The sequence below is a fragment of the Hippopotamus amphibius genome, chromosome 1, assembly GCF_030028045.1.
Source record: "Hippopotamus amphibius kiboko isolate mHipAmp2 chromosome 1, mHipAmp2.hap2, whole genome shotgun sequence".
Taxonomy (NCBI): domain Eukaryota; kingdom Metazoa; phylum Chordata; class Mammalia; order Artiodactyla; family Hippopotamidae; genus Hippopotamus; species Hippopotamus amphibius.
Genome location: NC_080186.1, coordinates 78,583,186 through 78,602,826, shown reverse-complemented (window position 1 = coordinate 78,602,826; position 19,641 = coordinate 78,583,186). Strand labels below are relative to the sequence as shown.

The 19,641-nt window shown below is 40.4% G+C and overlaps 1 protein-coding gene across 7 annotated transcripts in view; it reads left to right on the top strand.

Annotated features, from left to right (window-relative positions):
* The window catches only part of DNAJC6 (DnaJ heat shock protein family (Hsp40) member C6), a 157,939-nt gene that overhangs the window by 120,825 nt on the left and 17,473 nt on the right, over positions 1 to 19,641 (top strand). For 6 of the 7 annotated variants that reach the window (XM_057717294.1, XM_057717297.1, XM_057717292.1 and 3 more), the window contains exons 5-13: positions 959 to 1,081; positions 5,370 to 5,503; positions 6,017 to 6,211; positions 6,703 to 6,820; positions 10,343 to 10,422; positions 11,301 to 11,494; positions 11,595 to 11,675; positions 14,034 to 14,468; positions 17,637 to 17,771. In XM_057717294.1, the coding sequence (XP_057573277.1) occupies positions 959 to 1,081; positions 5,370 to 5,503; positions 6,017 to 6,211; positions 6,703 to 6,820; positions 10,343 to 10,422; positions 11,301 to 11,494; positions 11,595 to 11,675; positions 14,034 to 14,468; positions 17,637 to 17,771 (1,495 nt within the window). The remainder of the gene's footprint in view (positions 1 to 958; positions 1,082 to 5,369; positions 5,504 to 6,016; positions 6,212 to 6,702; positions 6,821 to 10,342; positions 10,423 to 11,300; positions 11,495 to 11,594; positions 11,676 to 14,033; positions 14,469 to 17,636; positions 17,772 to 19,641) is intronic. The other variant, XM_057717295.1, reaches the window with a different exon arrangement.

The window sequence follows — 19,641 nt, the reverse complement described above, 5'->3', positions numbered from 1 at the left end:
ACTGTTGTAGCAAAGTGACATATTCAGAAGACCGGGGTTGCAGTGCTGGTACTGACCAGCGGTGTGACATTAGACAAGACAACCTCTGAGAGTCAGTTTTCTCGTCTGCAAAATGGGGATCATATTAGTACCTGTCTTATATGATGTACAGATCAGAGCCAAGTAGAATTCTAGGAACGTAGTTGATGTCCTATAATGTGTTTAAGTGAACATGTGTGTTAGATGAATAAAAATGCCAAAGGTTGCCCCATGGAGTTGTGGGTTCCTTCATTAAAAGAGAAAGAAATAAGACTCCTGAAAAAAACCTATCTTTGGTTCACTCAGCAGCACTTTTTGTGTTTTCATTTTTCTCCACTGGGATACAATTAGGGATGGTGCAGGATTTATAACATAATCCTATAATGAAGCATCTAGTAGGCAGGTCAAAACATTTTATACTAAATAGAAATTAAATTCAGTGTAACCTCGCAAAATTTTTAAAAATCCAGATACGCCGTTTACATCATCTAGTTTAATTTAAAATGCTTTTCAAAATGTGTTTTCATATCTTTACTGAAACAGAGTTTTTAAACTAAGAAAATTACTGGATTAAACAAGTCTTCTTTCTGTATTTGGACCCTGTTCCCAACTCTTCCTGGCTACGTTAAAAGAGAACGTAGAGACTTCCCTGGCAGTCTAGTGATTAAGACTTTGCCTTCTAATGCAGGGGGTGTGGTCTGGTCCAGGAGCTAAGATCCTACATGCCTGGGGCCAAAAAAAAACCAAAGCATAAAAACAGAAGTAATGTTGTAACAAATTCATTAAAGACTTTAAAAATGGTCCACATCAAAAAAAAAAAAAACCAAACAAACAAAAAAAAGGGAATGTAGTATCACTTCCAAACGTTGTTTGCTGTGATACCTGCTCATGGAGAGGAAGTCTCTTGGGGAATTCATTTCCTTCTGCTGTGTTCCTTTAGGTCTCAGAATGCAGTTGGCCCATCAGGCAGGCCCCCAGTCTGCACAACCTCTTTGCTGTGTGTCGGAATATGTATAACTGGCTACTACAGAATCCCAAAAACGTCTGTGTTGTCCACTGCTTGGTGAGTAACCTTTTCTTGTGGCTGTCATTTGTGCTGGTTTGGTTTGGTCAAATGCAAATAACCTTACACAGACTGGTGAACAGGTAATGCTTAAGTTGAATAAGTATGTATTAAGAACCTACTTAGGAATTAGGTGATGTGAGGAGTATAAAATGAGGGAAAAGCTTATTCTTGCCTTAAAGCTCAAATACCCATGGGAGAGGCAGATATGTATACAACCCACATAATACAGGGCCTCTGGAATGTGCTAACTATTATAAAAGAGGTAGAAACAAGAACTGTGCGTGACAGACTAAAATGCCATTGAGTTTTGGGTGAATAGAATGGACATAAGCACATTGGAATATTTTTTTCTTACCTTTATGTTCGAATAAAAATGAAATAAAAAGACATCTATGCCCTTGTAAGTAGTCACGTAGATTGACTGTATTTAATGGCAGTTCCCAGTGGGACTGATGATTTTTCTGACCATTGACTTTTCCTAAAGTTCCTTTCCCCAACCCTTTCTCTGGAAGGCTCTTGCCTATTGTTTAAAACTCAACTTTAGGTAAAATCTTTTTTTTCACGATATAGACATTTGACTGTATATCTAAATGTCTTTGGTAGCATTTAATATACTGCATCATCATAAACTGGTGACCTGCCTGTTTTCCCACTAGACTATGAAAATCCTATGGGCAAAAACTGTGCATTTTTTTACCTTTGTACCTTAGGTATGAAAGATTTGAGTAAGTAATCGAATACATGAAGAAATGAACACACAAATGAAATATGAGCATAAATACTAGAACTATTCATTGCTTCTATAAACTTCAGGGTGTATTTTTTGCTGTAGTCTTAGTTTATGGTTTTCTCCCTCTTTTTTTAAACAAATTTGTTTATCTATTTTATTTATTTATTGGCTGCGTTGGGTCTTTGTTACTGTACACAGGCTTTCTCTAGTTGCTGCGAGCAGGGGCTACTCTTCATTGTGGTGCGTGGGCTCCTCATTGCAGTGGCTTCTCTTGTTATGGAGCACGGGCTCTAGGTGCATGGGCTTCAATAGTTGCGGCACATGGGCTTAGTAGTTGTGGCTTGTGGGCTTAGAGTGCAGGCTCAGTAGTTGTGCATTGGCAGGCGGATTCTTAACCACTGCACCACCTAGGAAGTCCCTCCCCCTCTTTCTTGAGAGCCAATTGGCTAAAAGAGGGATGAAAGCTGAGAACATTTTTTCTTCTTTCCATTTCATATCCCCAAACTCTTGGTAATAAAGGAAAAACGCTTGGTGTTCCTAGGAGTTTAATGTGAAAGGCCAAAGGGTTTTCCTTTTGGAGACAGAACAAATTGTATAAAGGACAGATTATTTTTAGAGACTAAACAGCCTTTAGGCACTTTAGTGATTTTTCTCTTCACTGAAGAACTTTCTAAAAGTTCAGTGTGCCTAGGTCTGGCAGCTTTGTAAGGGAAGATGGTTCGAGAGAGATCAGAGGCTCCCAGTTCTAATGATGCAGTCATAACAAATAAGAACTCAATTAAGAAGAAAAAAGAAGAGGCAAAGAATGAAGACTCTATAGCCTACTCTCTAGGCTTACTGAAAAAGACATGCATGAGTTGGAAGTCTGCACCAAGTCTTTGGAAATGCAATTGAAGCCGGAGGTGGGAGCATCTATTTTTATCCTATATGTACTGCTGTTTCATTAAAAATAAGCATATATTCATCTTTTAATTAAAAAAAAACTAATAAAATGTTAAAAAAAGACCTGCATGGCAGATAAAAGGAAAGAACACATATCTAAGAGCCATGAACCTATTGAAAGAGTGTCAGGAAGACTAAATTCTAAAAAGAATGAAGATTGAGAAAAATGTCTTTAAAAAAACAACAACTGTCCTTGGAATAAGGACAACAACAGATGCTTGAGGTACACGGTATAAACTTAAATGCTTTATTCTGTTTCTTCATCGGGGGAGCAGATGTCAAGCTAGAAATGGAGAAACAATGATAATTAAGACAAAGCTGAGAGGGAGTGAGATAGTAGAAGAGTGTCATAGTACTTAAAAATAATCCACTCTCTAGACTTAAATTATGTGACAGAATGCTAAAAGCACATGGAAGAGCAATTATGGGTTCCTGATGTGATATGAGGAAACAGGAAGAAGAGTGCCAGGCAAGCCAGGAGAGGATGTGTTTTCCCAAAAGACAGAGGAGGTTGATCTTGGGAAGTTATAAGCTGATGGCAATTCAAGGCAAAATTCTAATACAAGTTTTTGCACAGATGATTTTTAACTCTTAGGAAAAAGGAGTCCACACTGATTCATTAAGAACACACTTATCAAACCAACTGAGTTTTTGGAACAAGACTGACAGATTAGTAGAGATAGTTTATTGGATTCCTGCAAGATATTTCCCCATTTCTTGTATTCAAGGTGGAGAACTTTGGGCTAAATTGTTATACATTTGGGCAAATATTGACTGAATATTGCTTCCAAAGATAGGTGCTTAATGCATCAGCATCCTCCCAGCAAAGCACTGCATTTCGTTGCCCTTTTAATTAATGACTTTGAAAATGTGGAGATAAGCTTATCAATTTTCTCAAATCAGTCATTTCATAGAAACCACCAATGTGAAATTAAACATGGGGTAACTGTAAAGTCCTGAATTCTAGTTCTAAAAGATTAAGTGTATTTGTCTATTAACTTAACACATCATTTGAAAAAGAACTAACAGTTTTAGTGGATAGAAAGATCAGGAAGAGCTTATGGTGTGATTTAGCTTGCATTTAAACTCGCTTAGTCCGCGGTTATGTTAATAAAAGCATCGTGCTCTTACCACTCTAAGGAAGGTGCTATTTCCTCTCTAGTTTGGTCAGAACACATCTTATATCTTGTATTTCACATCTGGGCAGCATATTTAAGGCTGTTGTTTTAAAGCTGGAGTGTGTTCAGAGGAAGCCCGCCGAATGAGGATGTCTCTTAAAATGGGGAACATCAAATAAGGAAGAATTGAAGGGACTGTGTAGTCGTCAGGGTTCTCCAGAGAAACAGAACCAACAGGACATGTGTGGAGATACATATGTAAGAAGAGATTTGTTATAGGAATTGGCTCAAGTGATTCTGGAGGCCTGGAAGTCCCACAGTCTGCCTCCTGCAAGATGGAGAACCAGGAAAGCCAGTGGTAACATTTAGTCTATGTTTGAAGCCCTGAGAACCAAGGGGGCCACTGGTGTAGGTCTGAAAACCAAAATCTCCAGTGTCCAAGAACAGGGGAAAGATGGGGGCCCCAGCTCAAGAAGACAAAGAGAATTCTCCCTTCCTTTGCCTTTTTGTTCTATTTGGACCCTCAACAGGTTGGATGGTGCCAGCCCACTTTGAGGAGGGTGAATCCCTACTCAGTCTGTTGATTCAAATGCTGATCTCCAGAAATGCTGATCTCTTCCAGACACACCCAGAAATAATGTTTTACCAGCTCTTTGGGCATCTCTTAGTCCAATCAAGTTGACACATAGAATTAACTATCACAGATCGTGTGTGTTTTCAACCTGGAAAATAGAAAAGTTGATGGAAAGGGACTGTATTTCAGATATGGGAAGGGTTGTCCCCGGGAGAAAGGAATAGGTTTACGCTTTGTCCTGACAGAAGGGAGAATGAAGATCATTGAGTGGAATAGACTGCAACTCAACATATTCAGTATAAGGAAGAACTTAGTGAAGTCCTTCCAGAAGCAGGATGCTCTCTGTCACTTAAAGTATTCTAGAAAAAGCTGTTCACCATCTCTCAGGAATGTTAAAACGTGCGTTCCTTTACTGAGTGCAGTTGAATCAGGTGAAGCTTCTTTATTTTATATCAATCTAGGAACATACTTTGGGTAAAATACACACATAGCGTATTCCAAAAAGCAGTATTTGCCGATGAGAACTCTTTAACCTTCACCCTAAACCGAGAGACCTCAACTGTTAGTTCTGATCCTACAAGTCCAAAGTTACTTTGAAAACTAGGTTATTTTTCAGTAAATATATACAAATCAAATTTATATTGCTGGGTTTCTTCGGTTTCTTAGCAGAGAATCAAATGTATCCTAAGAATAAGTCTTCCCGTGCTGCTTTGTAATTTAAATAGCTGGGGCAGATTTGGGTTTTCAAGTGAGCAATTTTGAACTGAAAAGCACCTCCAGTTACGATTTCTCTCCTCCACACCCCACTCCCAAGACTCCCCACTCTTAACCTCTTTCTTTTAATTGCAAGTACAGCCACTCTCATTGTTGAGTGCCTGACTGGTCCATGTTTATGACAAGTTTATACATTTTCTTTGATAGGATGGACGGGCAGCATCATCAATTCTGGTTGGTGCTATGTTCATTTTCTGTAATCTCTACTCTACTCCTGGCCCAGCTGTTCGATTGCTCTACGCAAAGCGGCCAGGAATCGGACTTTCGCCATCCCACAGGAGGTAAAGTCGGCTAGATGCAGGGGCGGCGCAGATGTGGTCTGCTTTGTATCATGTCCCTAAAAAAGGGAAAAAAAACCTTTTTAGATCATTGATGTATTATCTTCTCTTTGGGCACAGTTTCTTTTTTTTCTTATTTGAATTGCATCTTCTTACTTCCTCTTGGATTAAAACTGTTTCTGATGATAAATTCTGATTTTTTTCCAAAGCCAGTCCTTAACTGATAAATTTAATCTGCTAGATCAAATACTGAGCTAGTGTAAAACTCCCATAAGCTTTTATATTTAATAAATACCCCTTTATTAGCTCTTTGGGGGGAAGTCCATCAGTGCCACTAGATAAAAGCCTTTCCTAAATTATTGGCAGCATTCTTTTTTTTGCCATTTAATGTTTAAGGAATTAACAGTAAATTTTTATTGTAGGTTAATAATTTATGAGAACAAACTTTATAGCAAATTTATTGCTTATTTCTTCTGGTGTGGCCAGCACCAACAGAATGTCAGTTTTGTGTTTTAGGTACCTGGGCTACATGTGTGACCTCCTAGCAGACAAACCCTACCGCCCTCACTTCAAGCCTCTCACGATTAAGTCGATCACTGTCAGTCCCGTTCCTTTTTTCAACAAACAGAGAAATGGATGTCGCCCTTATTGTGATGTACTGATTGGAGAAACCAAAATATATACAACCTGTGCAGATTTTGAACGAATGAAGTAAGTCGTGATACTTTTCTTCATTTCTTTTCATGAACTGCTCTATTCCTGTGTAATTTGGATCCTGTTCTTCTTTTGAGGACTACATCATTGTGAAATGGCTATTTAAAAAAATGTTCAACATAGGTGGTAATCAGAAAAAAGCACAATTAAAACAAGGGATGCCATAGCACCCCCCTCAAATGGTGATAGAAGCTAAGGGACTCACATGAGCTCTAATGAGGGTTAAGACTGTGGTGTGGGGCAGAAGACTGGATGTTTAAGAAGATGACCTTGATAAGAATTGGTGAGGATAATGGAAGAATCAGGAATGAATGAGGTTTCTAGGTGAGCAGCTAGGTAGATGGTGATATAATTAAAAAGTTATAGAGTCTATAATAAAGAGCAAGTTCAAGTTGGAGGTGGTGGAGAGAAGGGACTGGATGATAACAGAAAATGAAATTAGTTTGGAATAGAGTGAATTCAGTGTATATTTTTGTTTCCGTTTAAAGAGAATACCGTGTCCAAGATGGAAAAATCTTTATTCCTTTGAGCATCACAGTGCAAGGAGATGTGGTGGTTTCCATGTATCACTTGAGGTCAACCATTGGAAGCCGGCTACAGGCTAAGGTATGGTTTCAGAAAGAATCGTGACATGAGCTCAGCTGCTCCGGTTTTTTTTGGGTTTTTTTTTTTTGACATATGAGTGTATAAGTTTAATGTAAACAACATAATGATTTGACTTGCGTACATCATGAAATGATGACCACAATAAGTTTAGTAAACATCCATTATCTCAGCTGATCCTTTTAAAAATATATATATATTTATTTATTTACTGGCTGTGTTGGGTCTTTGCTGCTGCACGCGGGCTTTCTCCAGTTGCAGGGAGCAGGGGCTACTCCTCATTGCGGTGCGTGGACTTCTCTCGTTGTGGAGCATGGGCTCTAGGCACATGGGCTTCAGTAGTTGTGGCTCATGGGCTCTAGAACGCAGGCTCAGTAGTTGTGGCGCACAGGCTTAGTTGCTCCGCGGGCATGTGGAATCTTCCCGGACTAGGGCTCAAACCCGTGTCCCCTGCATTGGCAGGTGGATTCTTAACCACTGCGCCACCAGGGAAGTGCCCTCAGCTGATCCTTTAATAGGAATATTTCAGAGTCTTTTTCTCTGCATCACTTTGGGTTGAGTGACTTCTGGTTTTAGAATCGGAAAAAGCATTTAAAGATTACTTATGGAAACAACCTAAATGTCCATCGACACATGAATGGATAAAGAAGGTGTGATACACACACACACACACACACACACATACACATACATATAGGAATACTACTCAGCCATAAAAAAGAATGAAATAATGCCATTTGCAGAACATAGATGGACTTAGAGATTATCATACTAAATTAAGTCAGAAAGAGAAAGACAAATACCATATGTATTACTTATATGTAGAATCTAAAATATGACACAAATGAACTTATCTACGAAACAGGAACAGATTCACAGACATAGAAAACAGACTTGTGGTTGCCAGAGGGGAGAGGGGTGGGGGGAGGGATGGATTGGGAATTTGGGATTAGCAGATGCAAACTAGTATATATAGATTGGATAAACAACAAGGTCCTACTGTAGAGCACAGGGAACTATATTCAACATCCTGTGATAAACCATAATGGAAAAGAATATGAAAAAGGATGTGTGTATATATATATACATATATATATATATATAATTGAATCACTTTGCTGTGCAGCAGAAATTCACGCAACATTCTATATCAACTATACTTCAAATAAAAAAAAACAACCACAAAAAAGATTACTTATGCCTATTGCCTTCATTTTACAAGGGAGGAAACTAAGACTCAGAGGGTTATGACTTGCCCAGATGGTTTTGCCAGAAGATGGCAGCCCTAGAACGAAAGAGCAAACCTTGCTCTTTAGAAACTTGTGCCTTTTTTATAGTGCCCTATTTGGATCAGTGTGAGGGGAGATATTTCTATTAAAGATGTAGGATTAAGTAATTATATTTTTTCAATTTTTAAATTGAGACAGATTTCACATAACATAAAATTCACCCTTTTGAAGTGTACAATGCAGTTATTTTTAGTATTTTCAAAGAGTTGTGCAGCTATCTAATTCCCACACATTTTCATTACCCACAAAAGAAGCTCTACACCTATTAGCAGCCACTGTCCATTCCTCCTCCTCCATCCCCTAGGCAACTAGGAATCTACTTTCTGTTTCTATGGATTTGCCTATTTTAGACATTTCATATAAATGGAATCATACAGTGTGTGGTCTTTTGTGACTGGCTTTTTTCACTTAGCCTAATGTTTTTAAGGTTTCCATGTTGTAGCATATATCAGTGCTTCTTTTTTTTTCTTTTCTTTTCTTTTTTTTTTTAAGATCACAGCATGTGGGATCTTAGTTCCCTGACCAGGGATTGAACCCACAGCCCCTGCATTGAAAGTGCAGTCTTAACCACTGGACTGCCAGGGAAGTCCCCAGCACTTCTTTACATAACCAGATCATATTGCATTGTACAGTTGTATAGCTTTTATTAGTCTCCTCATCGGTTGATGAACATATGAGTTATTGCCACTGTTGGGGTATCATAAATAATGCTACAAATAATTGCATTAAAATTTTTTTATTTATTGAAGTACAGTTGACTTAAAATGTTACATTAGTTTCAAGTGTACTATATAGTGATTTGTTATTTCTGTAGACTACACCATGCAGAGTTATTATAAAATATTGACTATATTCTTTGTAGTATGCATTACATCCTTGTGACTTATGTATTTTATAATTCACAGTTTGTACCTCTTAATCTCCTTCACTTGTTTCACCCTTCTCCCCTGTGACAACCACTAGTTTGTTCCATGTGTCTGTGAGTCTATTTCTGTTTTGTTATATTTGTTCATTTGTTTTGTTTTTTTTATAGCCTACATATAAGTAAAAGCATGCAGTATTTATCTTTCTCTGTCTGACTTATGTCACTAAGCATAATACCCTCCAGGTCCATGCATGGTGTTACAAATGGCAAGATTTCATTCTTTTTTATGGCTGAGTAATAATCATCTCACATCTTCTTTATCTATTCATCTGTTAATGGCACTTAGGTTTCTTCCTTATCTTGACTATTGTGAGTAATGGTGCTATGAACTCAATGTTAAAAAAACAAACAACCCAATATAAAAATGGGCAGAAGACCTAAATAGGCATTTTTTCCCAAAGAAGACATACAGATGGCCAACAGACACATGCAAAGATGTTCAACATCATTAATCATTAGGGAAATGCCAGTCAAAACCACGAGATATCACCTCACACCCATTAGAATGGCTATTGTCAAAAAGACAAGAAATAACAAGTGTTATTATGGCAAGGATATGGAGAAAAGGGAACCTTAGTTCACTGTTGGTGGGGAGGTAAATTGCTACACTCATATGGAAAACAATATGGAGTTTCCCCCCACAAATTAAAAGTAGAAAACTACCATATGATCCTGCAATTTCACTCCTGAGTATCCATCTGAAGAAAATGAAAACACTCATTCGAAAAGATATATGAACCCTAATGGTCATAGCAAGTAATTGTATTCTAATTCATCAAATATTTGCTAAGTACGTACTCTGTGCCAGTCATTGCCCAGGGGTTTAGGATTGACAAGAGTAAGACCGTATCCTTGCCTTTAAGGGGCTCAGGGGAAATTCACACTGTACAAATTCCACTACCGTTTAGAGGTAGGATGAGATGCCGTGATGGGAGCAGTTTGTTTTACCCAGTGGTGGCTCAGAAAGGCTGCAGAGGATGTAACCTTTCAAGGTGGGCCTTGAAAGATGAATTCATCAGGTTGGAGCTGGGCATCCTGGACAGAAGGAATGGGATGAGGCGAAGTGTGGCAAGGTCCAAGAACATAGGGCATTAGCAGGTGAGGAAATGGCTTGCCAAGGCAGAGTTCATGGAGAGAAGAGGCTAGAAATGAAGCTGGGCCAGCTCCAAATGAGGAGGTTGTTGAATATTCATAGTAAACAAAGATGCAGATATAGAAACAGTTGATGGTGTATGACTCCCCCAAATATAATCTTTTGATCTGATTCCCTTTTCACTGATTGATTGTAATGTGCTTCTCTCGTATTTTTAGGTGACCAACACTCAGATATTCCAGCTTCAGTTTCATACTGGATTCATTCCACTGGACACAACAGTTTTAAAGTTCACCAAGTGAGTGCTACTTGGGCCAAAACCACTTTTCCATCCTAGCAGCTGTGAAATGCTAGGAATCCAGTGCTAAAGGCTCGTTAGTGCTGTGCTGTAGTTCCCCCCCAGATCTCGTGCTTCAGGACTGCGGCATGTGGCTTCGCAACATACCCAGGCTGGTTGCATTTGATCACTCTCAGTTGGGTGTGATTTGTCTGAAACACAAGTGGATCAGACTTCAAATAGAAAGGTCTAAAATCCCATGTGAGGGAACAAGAGTGAACAAAGAGGAAACAAAGTTTCAATAGGGTGATCCTTTGTGTCTGTGTATCCCTTTGTGTTTTGCAAAAGGGAAGGCACTGGCATCCGCAGCTTGACATGAGCAGTGACCCGTCAGAATGGATGCAAGGCCATCGCACTGAAGCAGGGTCCTGGGGGACCCCCTGCACCAGATATTATAGTACCCTTAGTTGCTATATTAAAGTGTGGCTTACGGAGCTCAAGGAGTGGCTGAAGCTGGGGTGGTAGGTGGGAGTTGCTGGGGTCAGTTTAAGAGTAGACATTCAAGAGTTCAGGATGGTGGCTGTGGACCTATTTCACTATTTTAACAACTGACTTGGCTGTGCCAGTGCTTACTGTCTGGATATATCCACCCTGCCATCTAGAATGCTTTCACATACAATAGTATCTAAGTTCTATGGGTAAGGCATTATTTTCTTCTTTTTTCCAGATAAGGAAACTGAGGCTCAGAAAAGTAAAGACTTATCTGGTTAACGGTTGATTTTTCCCTAGAAATGCATCTCAGAGTGAACCTGAGAATCAATCTACAGAGGTTTCTGTGCTGAACATCATACTGGTTCCATTGTTTTTCATTGATCTTATTCTTTTAAATCCCTGTTTAGGCCTGAGTTGGATGCATGTGATGTACCAGAAAAATATCCTCAGCTATTTCAGGTGACTCTGGATGTAGAACTACAGCCCCACGACAAAGTGATAGACTTAACCCCACCATGGGAACATTACTGCACGAAAGAGGTCAACCCCAGCATCCTCTTCTCTTCTCACCAGGAGCATCAGGATACTCTGGTCTTAGGAGGTATGAGTCACCTGGTGGTTTTACTCTCAGGATGAAGCCTCTGTGTTATTTATCATGTTGACTTATTTTCTGTGTTTTCTTGATGTCTTTTGTCTTGCAGGGCAGGCTCCAATAGATATCCCTCCAGACAACCCCAGACATTTTGGGCAAGGTGGCTTCTTTTCCACTCTCTGTTGGCAAGGTACTTCCAAGCATTTCTTCCAAGTTACATGGTTAGGTGGTTAAGTTATATGATTCTTCTATAAAGACGATTGGTCCTTGAAGCAGCCTGAAGTAAAGCAGCACTTTGAAGTTATGCATCCAGGGTCTTCCTTGTTTCACATTCTTACTGCTCATTCCTTTTCCAAATCAGGAGCTTCCCTACTTTGAACTCCATGGATGCTCTTAGACTGATGCAAAAGGCCATTTTAAGCTGAACTCTATCTTTTCTGTTTATGCAGTGTTTTGGATCACGTTTCTTGGGCTTATGAATAATCATGATATTTTCTAGGATATCTCTTTACACTGCTGACACATAAAGAAATTAACAAAGGACTCTTATCTCCTGCCCTTAACCAAATTTTCTGAAAATCTAAAATCTGTCACACACACCCCCTACCCTGCCCAGGGTTCTAACCACTCGCAGGGCAGAGCTGAGCTTCCCCTGGTACAGGGAAGGCAAACACTTTGCCTACGTATCTCTGCTACTTGCTTTAACAACCTTGGCATAAATTGGGCTTGATTGTAACATCCTTTTTTGCCAAACTTGGAGATGTGTTTCGAATCCTTCCCAACGTGACTGTTCAGACTGCTGCCTCAGTAGACGGGCATTGGCATTCTGATTGATACCCATTCGCCATCCTTGCTTCAGAGTTTGCTGAGGTTAACTGCAAGGTTCAGTGTAGAATTCCATAGTAAGGACTTTTTAAGAAAGGGGTAGGAAACTGGCTTTGGTGATGGTGTGCTTAAAATCCTCTCGATTGACCTTCCTTTGCCATGTAAACATAAGACAGTATTCCCATTGCCTACACAGAGTTTCCCATGTTTGATGACAGAGTTGTTGATAGAATTCCTTTGAATCAAAAGGCTCACTTTCAGAATTTCCTACTGAGAGAAAGGATCAGCAACATTTTAAAAACTGGAAAACACAGTGAAATGCAGATAGCAGGCAGATTTCCTAGCCCCCTCTTGGTTCCACCTACATCTTTCTCATATAAGGGCTTTTCATAAAAGTTTATTTTTATTCTTACTTCTATTTTAGTAAGTAATTTAGAAAATCATTCTTATCAGGCTGTAAAATAGGCTAAGCACAAATGCACAGTCTTCTGTCGGAACCCCACAGAGCCAGGTGGGTTTAGGAGTGAACTTCTTGCACGTTTGAAGGGCGACACGGTACATAAACTGCATATCACTGAGCACCCCCGGTGGCATCTCGGACAACTACGTGTAATCAAACACGTTAAAATGTCTGCAGTGAAACATAACTCATAACCCTGAGTAAAATCAGTGAAGACAATACATAGCTTTCACGTCAGCTCCAGTCAGAGTTTTCCACCAACCTAGGGAAACCTTTCTTTTTTCATAGCTTTTTGCATTTCAGGTTTGGGGGTGAGGGATGTGACAGCAGATAACAAAGTTGCACAGGGGGATCTGTCTCAAGGAGGGCCTGGAAAGTCACTCCCCGGCCTCTCCATTCCATCCCCAGAAGAGGCCCCGTCTTGTGCGGAAAGTATGTCCTCCCAGGCTGGTGTAAGGACCATCCTAAACACGGCCATTCTCTCACTTACTAGGCGTGGGGTGCACTTTTGCTCTAAACTGCGGGAGAAAGGCCTTGCTTTTGGCTGCAGCCCACGTGGAGAAGAAAAAGACAGTGAGAAGAAGCAGCAAAGGACTAGGAGATGATGTTTTTTTTTTTTTTCCACAGAACTGAGCATAGTGCTGGAAAGAATATGATGATGACGATAGCAGTCATTTTTTAGAAAAAAAACTGGGCTTTCCTGGTGGTGCAGGGGTTAAGAATCTGCCCGCCAGTGCAGGGGACAAGGATTCGATCCCTGCACAAGGAAGATCCCACGTGCCGTGGAGCAACTAAGCCTGTGTGGTTTTTTTTTTTTTCTAAAAATAAGATAATAATAATAATTAAAAAAACCACTTAAGTACTGCTTGCTCTTGATCTGAGCACTTTCCATAGTATCTCATGTAATTTTTGCAGTAGTGAATGGGAGCTAGGTTCTATTTGTCACTCCCATTTTGCCAAGGACAAAACCAAGGCACAGAGGAGTAAAGTCACTTTCTCAGTGTCACAGAGCCAGTAAGTCGTGGAGATGGGATTCAAACTCAGGCTGATTCTAGACTTCTTGCCCTTCACTTCTATGCTCAACAAAGTGGTAACTGAGTGTAATGTGAAATACATCCACGTTTTCTATTGGTAAGGGTCTAAAAGCATTGTTTTTTTACAGGCTGCTCTCTCTCTTTCTGAAGTTATGTGTATAGACTTTAACAAAGGCAGTAATTCTGTGGCTAGTAACTAACTGTATCCTGGCATACTGGCCTTCCTTAGATCAGAAATCAGAGAAATCCTTCTGTGAGGAGGACCACGCTGCCCTAGTGAATCAGGAAAGTGAGCAGTCAGACGATGAACTTCTGACCCTTTCCAGCCCACATGGCAACGCCAATGGTGACAAACCTCATGGAGCCAGGAAGCCCAGCAAAAAGCAGCAGGAGCCAGCTGCCCCTCCACCCCCTGAGGACGTGGACCTTCTGGGTCTAGAAGGGTCTTCAGTGAGTAAGAACTTCTCTTCGCCGGCGGCTCCTCCCACCAATTCCGAACTTCTGAGTGACCTGTTTGGGGGTGCAGGTGCGGCTGGCCCCGCCCAGGCTGGACAGTCAGGGGTGGATGACGTATTTCACCCGAGTGGGCCTACGTCCACTCAGTCAACGCCGCGCCGGTCTGCCACCTCCGCCTCTGCATCTCCGACGCTGAGAGTAGGAGAAGGTAATTTTTTCCATGTTGCGCTGTTCTCAGTGTTGAATTAAAACTCTTGGGCCAAGCAGGTGGAATCGAACTTTCCTAATAATCTAGACTTCTCTGATCTCCTTAAACGTCCCTGAAAAGTCTGTGTCTTCATTTCAGTTGGGGAACACAAGAGGAAGTTAGGAATATTGTCCATCTTGGTAGGATAGTCTAAGGATGAATATTTGAGCTCATCACCCTTACTTTGTTTTTTTTCTTTTTCTCAGGCCTTCAGTCCCTGAGCTGCTTTAGTTATTTCTGCTTGGAGGTGTAGATTAATGAATTGTTAATAATTATAGCTACTCTTTGTGGGGTACCTACTATTTGCCAAACATGGAATTTAATATTAACCATGAATTCAGTCTTTATAAAAACACAGTAAATATGTGCTGTTATCTCCATTTTATAGTTGAGGAAATAGAGGCTTAGGGTCAAATTAGTAGCATACTTTCATACAGCTAGTCCCAGGGTCCAAAACCAGGCCATCTGACCCCGGAGCTTTCCCTCAGTTTTCCTGTAATGCCTTCCTGGAAGTGTAGTTTTCTGAATACACTTGCATAGAAGTACTTGGTTACTTAAAGATAAATTTGAGGGACTCCTGCCAGCAGCACAACTGGTGCAGCAGAGCAGGTGGTGCCACATACAGAGTTTGAACCCCATGGCACCGAGTCAGCGTCACTCTGCTCATTGTCACAGACTCAACCCTGGTCATCCACAGTTTTTGGACATTTGCAAGACGGTAGAGTTGGGTAAGCAGAGATCCATTATAGCCGCTAAAGAAGCAGCTGCCCTTGCTACCGTCACCATTAACCAAGACGACGTCACATTAGGAAGAGTAAAGAGGAATGTCTCAGCTCTGCAGGCAGGTGGTAACCTTTAGGAACTTTCTTTCCCAGGATCATCCTTCAGTTCTCAGAACGCTTTGGGCTGGTCTTGATTTATGGTAGTTCAGCTGGAGGCATTCTTTACGTGAGTGAGGTTCAGAACCGTGGACTGTAGGTGCTGAGGCTCCAAGCTCCTACCTTCGTTATTGGTGGAGCCACAGCGTGAAGCCAGGTGCCCTGAATCCCAGCCTGTTTCCTCTGCACTTCAGCAGTTCTTACTCACCAAAGTGAACAGAAGCTTCACCAGGAAAAGAAGTCCCCAGGATCCAAGGTGGCATGGTACTCAGTAGTCACGTTTGTAAGACCATGTACCTTGTGTGACTTTCAGTGATGGAATTCATCCTAGCCCCAGGCAGACAGTTGTGTTGTCAGAGCTAGAGGGGGGCTTTCAGACATTAGTTAAATCTGTGCCCCAGGGTTCACAGGCAATGAAATTGAGGCCAGCTGTGTTAATTGACTTGTCAAAGGATACACAATTGATTAGTGCCAACCCAGATCTGGAACTCAGGTATTCTGTCCACCAAGAGGATGTAGAAAGAACTTTGAGTCCAGAGTTAAAGGCTTGGATTTGAATGCCGGACTGACACTTACTTATCTGTGTAGTCTTATTACAAAACCTTAACCTTCTTAGTTGTAAAATAGGGAAGTACTTACCCATCAACCTTGTTGTAAAGACTAAATTTTAGCGCTTGTCTTTTGTTGGGAAGTTCACTTTTAGTTATTAGAGAATGCTGCTCGTTTAACATAAATTGATATTAAAAGTATACCAAGTAATAGGGAGAAGATTTTAGCATCCTCTACTGGTTGACTTCAAACTTAGGTGTAGAAGAATTAACCCAGTGTCCTCTTACAGTTACTCTATAAATCTCCGTATTCTCATTTTATAGAAGGGATAAAGTTTTGTGAGTATTAAATGAGGTAAGGGATATACATAGGGTGTCAGAGTGTCTGACATATAGTTGATTCATTGCTGCTTCACAAGGCTCATCTGCTGCCCAGTAGAGCATTATGTCAGTGAAGTCATAGCGGAACACATGTGAAATCATATACCCTGCCTGGGTTTTGAGAGTGGGATTTACTCGTTAACTCTTTTGACTGCAGTTGTCTGCTCCTAGAATAGGCCATTCCCGCTCCAGGAAGCAGTCAGCCCATTAGATTGATGCTTACAAGTTAGGGAGTGACATCTCACTACAGGGAGCTACAGGGAGCTTTGTCCCTTGCCCGTTAATGAGACATTAAAGCCCAGTTATAAACACGCCGCTCAGTGTGGTTTTCATTACGTTTATTTCACGCCTGTGAGGAATGTGAGATGCCTTTGGGAAGTTCCTGAAATTTGCAGTCAGGAAACTTGAGCTTGAGTCCAGCCTTATTATTTACTTGACACTGGGCAAGAAGCTTGGTTCTCTAAACCTCAGTCTTGTTGTATGTAGAATGAAGATAATATTGCTTCTGTCTGAAAGGGAGATATTAAGGATCAGCTGAGGGATTCCTTATGAAAAGCAACATAAACCCTAAAGAAATGATACAATATTAATATTATTGCATTGTTGCTGGAAACCCCAGCTGCCACTTTGTTCTAGTCTTCTTGGTTCATTCACAGACTTTTTTTCATTTCACTGCATCTGCATCTGGTTTCTAGCAAGTTGTTGACAAGCAATGTTTTGGAAACATTTTCGTTTCATAGGACATAAGGTGTGATGAGAGTTCGGTTTTTGTCACACTCATTTTCTTCTCTTTTTAACTTTCAATGAGTCAGAGACCAGTAAAAATACAAACAGAACTAAATCAAACCTGGTCAGTGAAGTTTTCTACTGTTCACCTTAATAGCAGACCCTGGTATTTGTAACTAATTCACTGAATACGAGCACAGTTTCTTCACTGAGCATCTCCTGTGGTCACGCATGGTTTCACCCCTCATCCATTATCTGTAAGCTTGGCTGACTTATTTTATGTTATTAAGATGCCTGAAGGCCCAAGGGGCCTTTGTTTATACCATTTGTGGTTCATCCAACAGATAAATCCAGAGTTCTCCTTTGTCCACAAAGAAGGGATTATTCATGTGTGGTCAGAAATACTTGGGATCCACTGTTAACCCTGGAGGAAGTTTTAAGGATAGGGTGAGCCTATGGAACAGACCACGAGGCAGGCATCATCCTGATTTTTCAAGTATTTGGCGTAGGGCCTTGCAAGAGTAACAGCTGCTCAATATTTATTGAATGTGTGAACCCATAGGGCAAAGAAACACCTTTTTCCTGTTGTTTTCTAGGTGCCACCTTTGACCCATTTGGAGCACCTTCTAAACCATCAGGTCAAGATTTGCTGGGTTCTTTTCTGAACACAGCCAGTGCTTCCAGTGACCCCTTTCTTCAGCCTACGAGAAGTCCTTCACCTACAGTACATGGTAAGGAAGTATTTTATATTGTGTTCAGTGGAACATGGTTTCCTACAAGATGTCAATAGGTGCTCAGATATAAAAGGTGGGTTTTTTGTTTTGTTTGGTTTTGGTTTTGGTTTTTTTGAAAAGCTACATAGTGCATCTCTCTTTTGAAAATTAACAATTCACATTAACATGTTAAAAGCTCTGGGATGTTTTACTGTAAAGAAGCCTGCTTAATTTTGTCTTACCCAATTTTCCTAAAATTTAATTTGTGGATTTTTTTTTTGAATTAGAGCTACATGCACAGAATTATAGGGCAATATTGATTGTAGGACATATCTTTATTTTATGTACTATTAAGAAAGAAAAAAACACTGCTGCTTTTAGTTGAGTGGAAGATGCATACTAGTTCAAGTCTTTGAAATGTGAAAAAATATGAGTCCTAAGTTAATAAAATGTGATATCATGAGCATTCCACAAGATTAGCATTCCACAGTTTAGAATACATCCTTATATATTAAACTATGGATCGTTCTGATATGAAGCCACTTGCTATACGTGGCTGATAAGCACTTGAAATGTGCCAGTCTGTTTTGAAATGCACTCTGAGTGTAAAGTACATACCAGATTTCAAAACTTAGTACAAAAAAAGAATGTAAAATGTCTTCTTAATATTTTTTATGTTGGTTACTTAATGTAATTTTTTAATATATTGGGTTAAATAAGATATTTTATTAAAATTAATTTTACCAGTGTATTTTTATCCTTTTTAATGTGACTACTAGAAAACTTTTAAATTACACATGGTCTACATTATATTTCTATGTTAGAGACTGAGCTTGTGTGGAAAGAACTGTAATCACATCCATTTGTAAGAGCAAAAAGGTACCACTTAGGTAACAGTAATTAAAACCAAAGCTCTTCAGTGAAGGACAGACGACTTTGAGCTGGAGAACTGAAGCTCATTCCTGATGTTGAAGGATACTGAACATCATTGACCTCAGCCTAGAGGATGATGTATTGGAGAACGCAGTCATCAGCTTGACTTCATGAGAGCCATGCAAATGCAAAAGGAAGATGAGTTGTGCAACACTGGTCAAACTATAACAACTGGAAACGAGAAAGCAGTCCAGGAACAACCTTTATGGGTGATTTCCTATTGGTCTTAAATCTCAAACTATTTGAAGTGGGTGCACAGGACAACATACAAGAAATTCACCCCTGACCCTTGTGTAGTGCCCACTTAAAAGAATCTCTTTTTTTGCAAGTTGGCTACCCTGAGAGGAAAGATGCAGGGAGATGGGTTAAAGCTGCTGTTTTTGTTCACTTATTTAAAATGTGGGTTATGTCATCGCTCTGCTCAAAATAGCTCCCCGTTTCACTCAGCGTGGAAGCCAAAGTCCTGAAATGGCTTTTGTAGGCCCTCTGTGCTCTAGCACTCAGGGCTGTGATCTCCTTTCCCATTCTCTCCCGCTTGGTCACTTCATTCCAGCCACAGTGGCCTCTCTGCTATTGCACTGGCTGTCCCCTCTTCCCCAGACATTGGCGTGGCTAGTTCCTTCACCTCTCTGACCTCTGCTCAGCTGTCACCTGCTCAGTGGGGTCTATTCTGACTGCCGCATTTTACATTGGAGCCCATCCTCCTGCCACTGTTGTACATTTTCCTTTCCGTTGTATTTGTCAACTTCCAGTGTACTCAGTAGTTTACTTATGTGTTGTTTATCTTTTGTTGTCTACCTCTCCCCACTAGAACATGAGCTCACAAAGGAGGGATTTTTGTTTGTTTTGTTTAGGAATACTCCCCTAGGGCCTGTTTTCCTATGAGTACTGCCTTATATGTCCCATGGGTATGGACGTTCATACTTGGCATGGCAGTACAGGACGCAGTTCACTG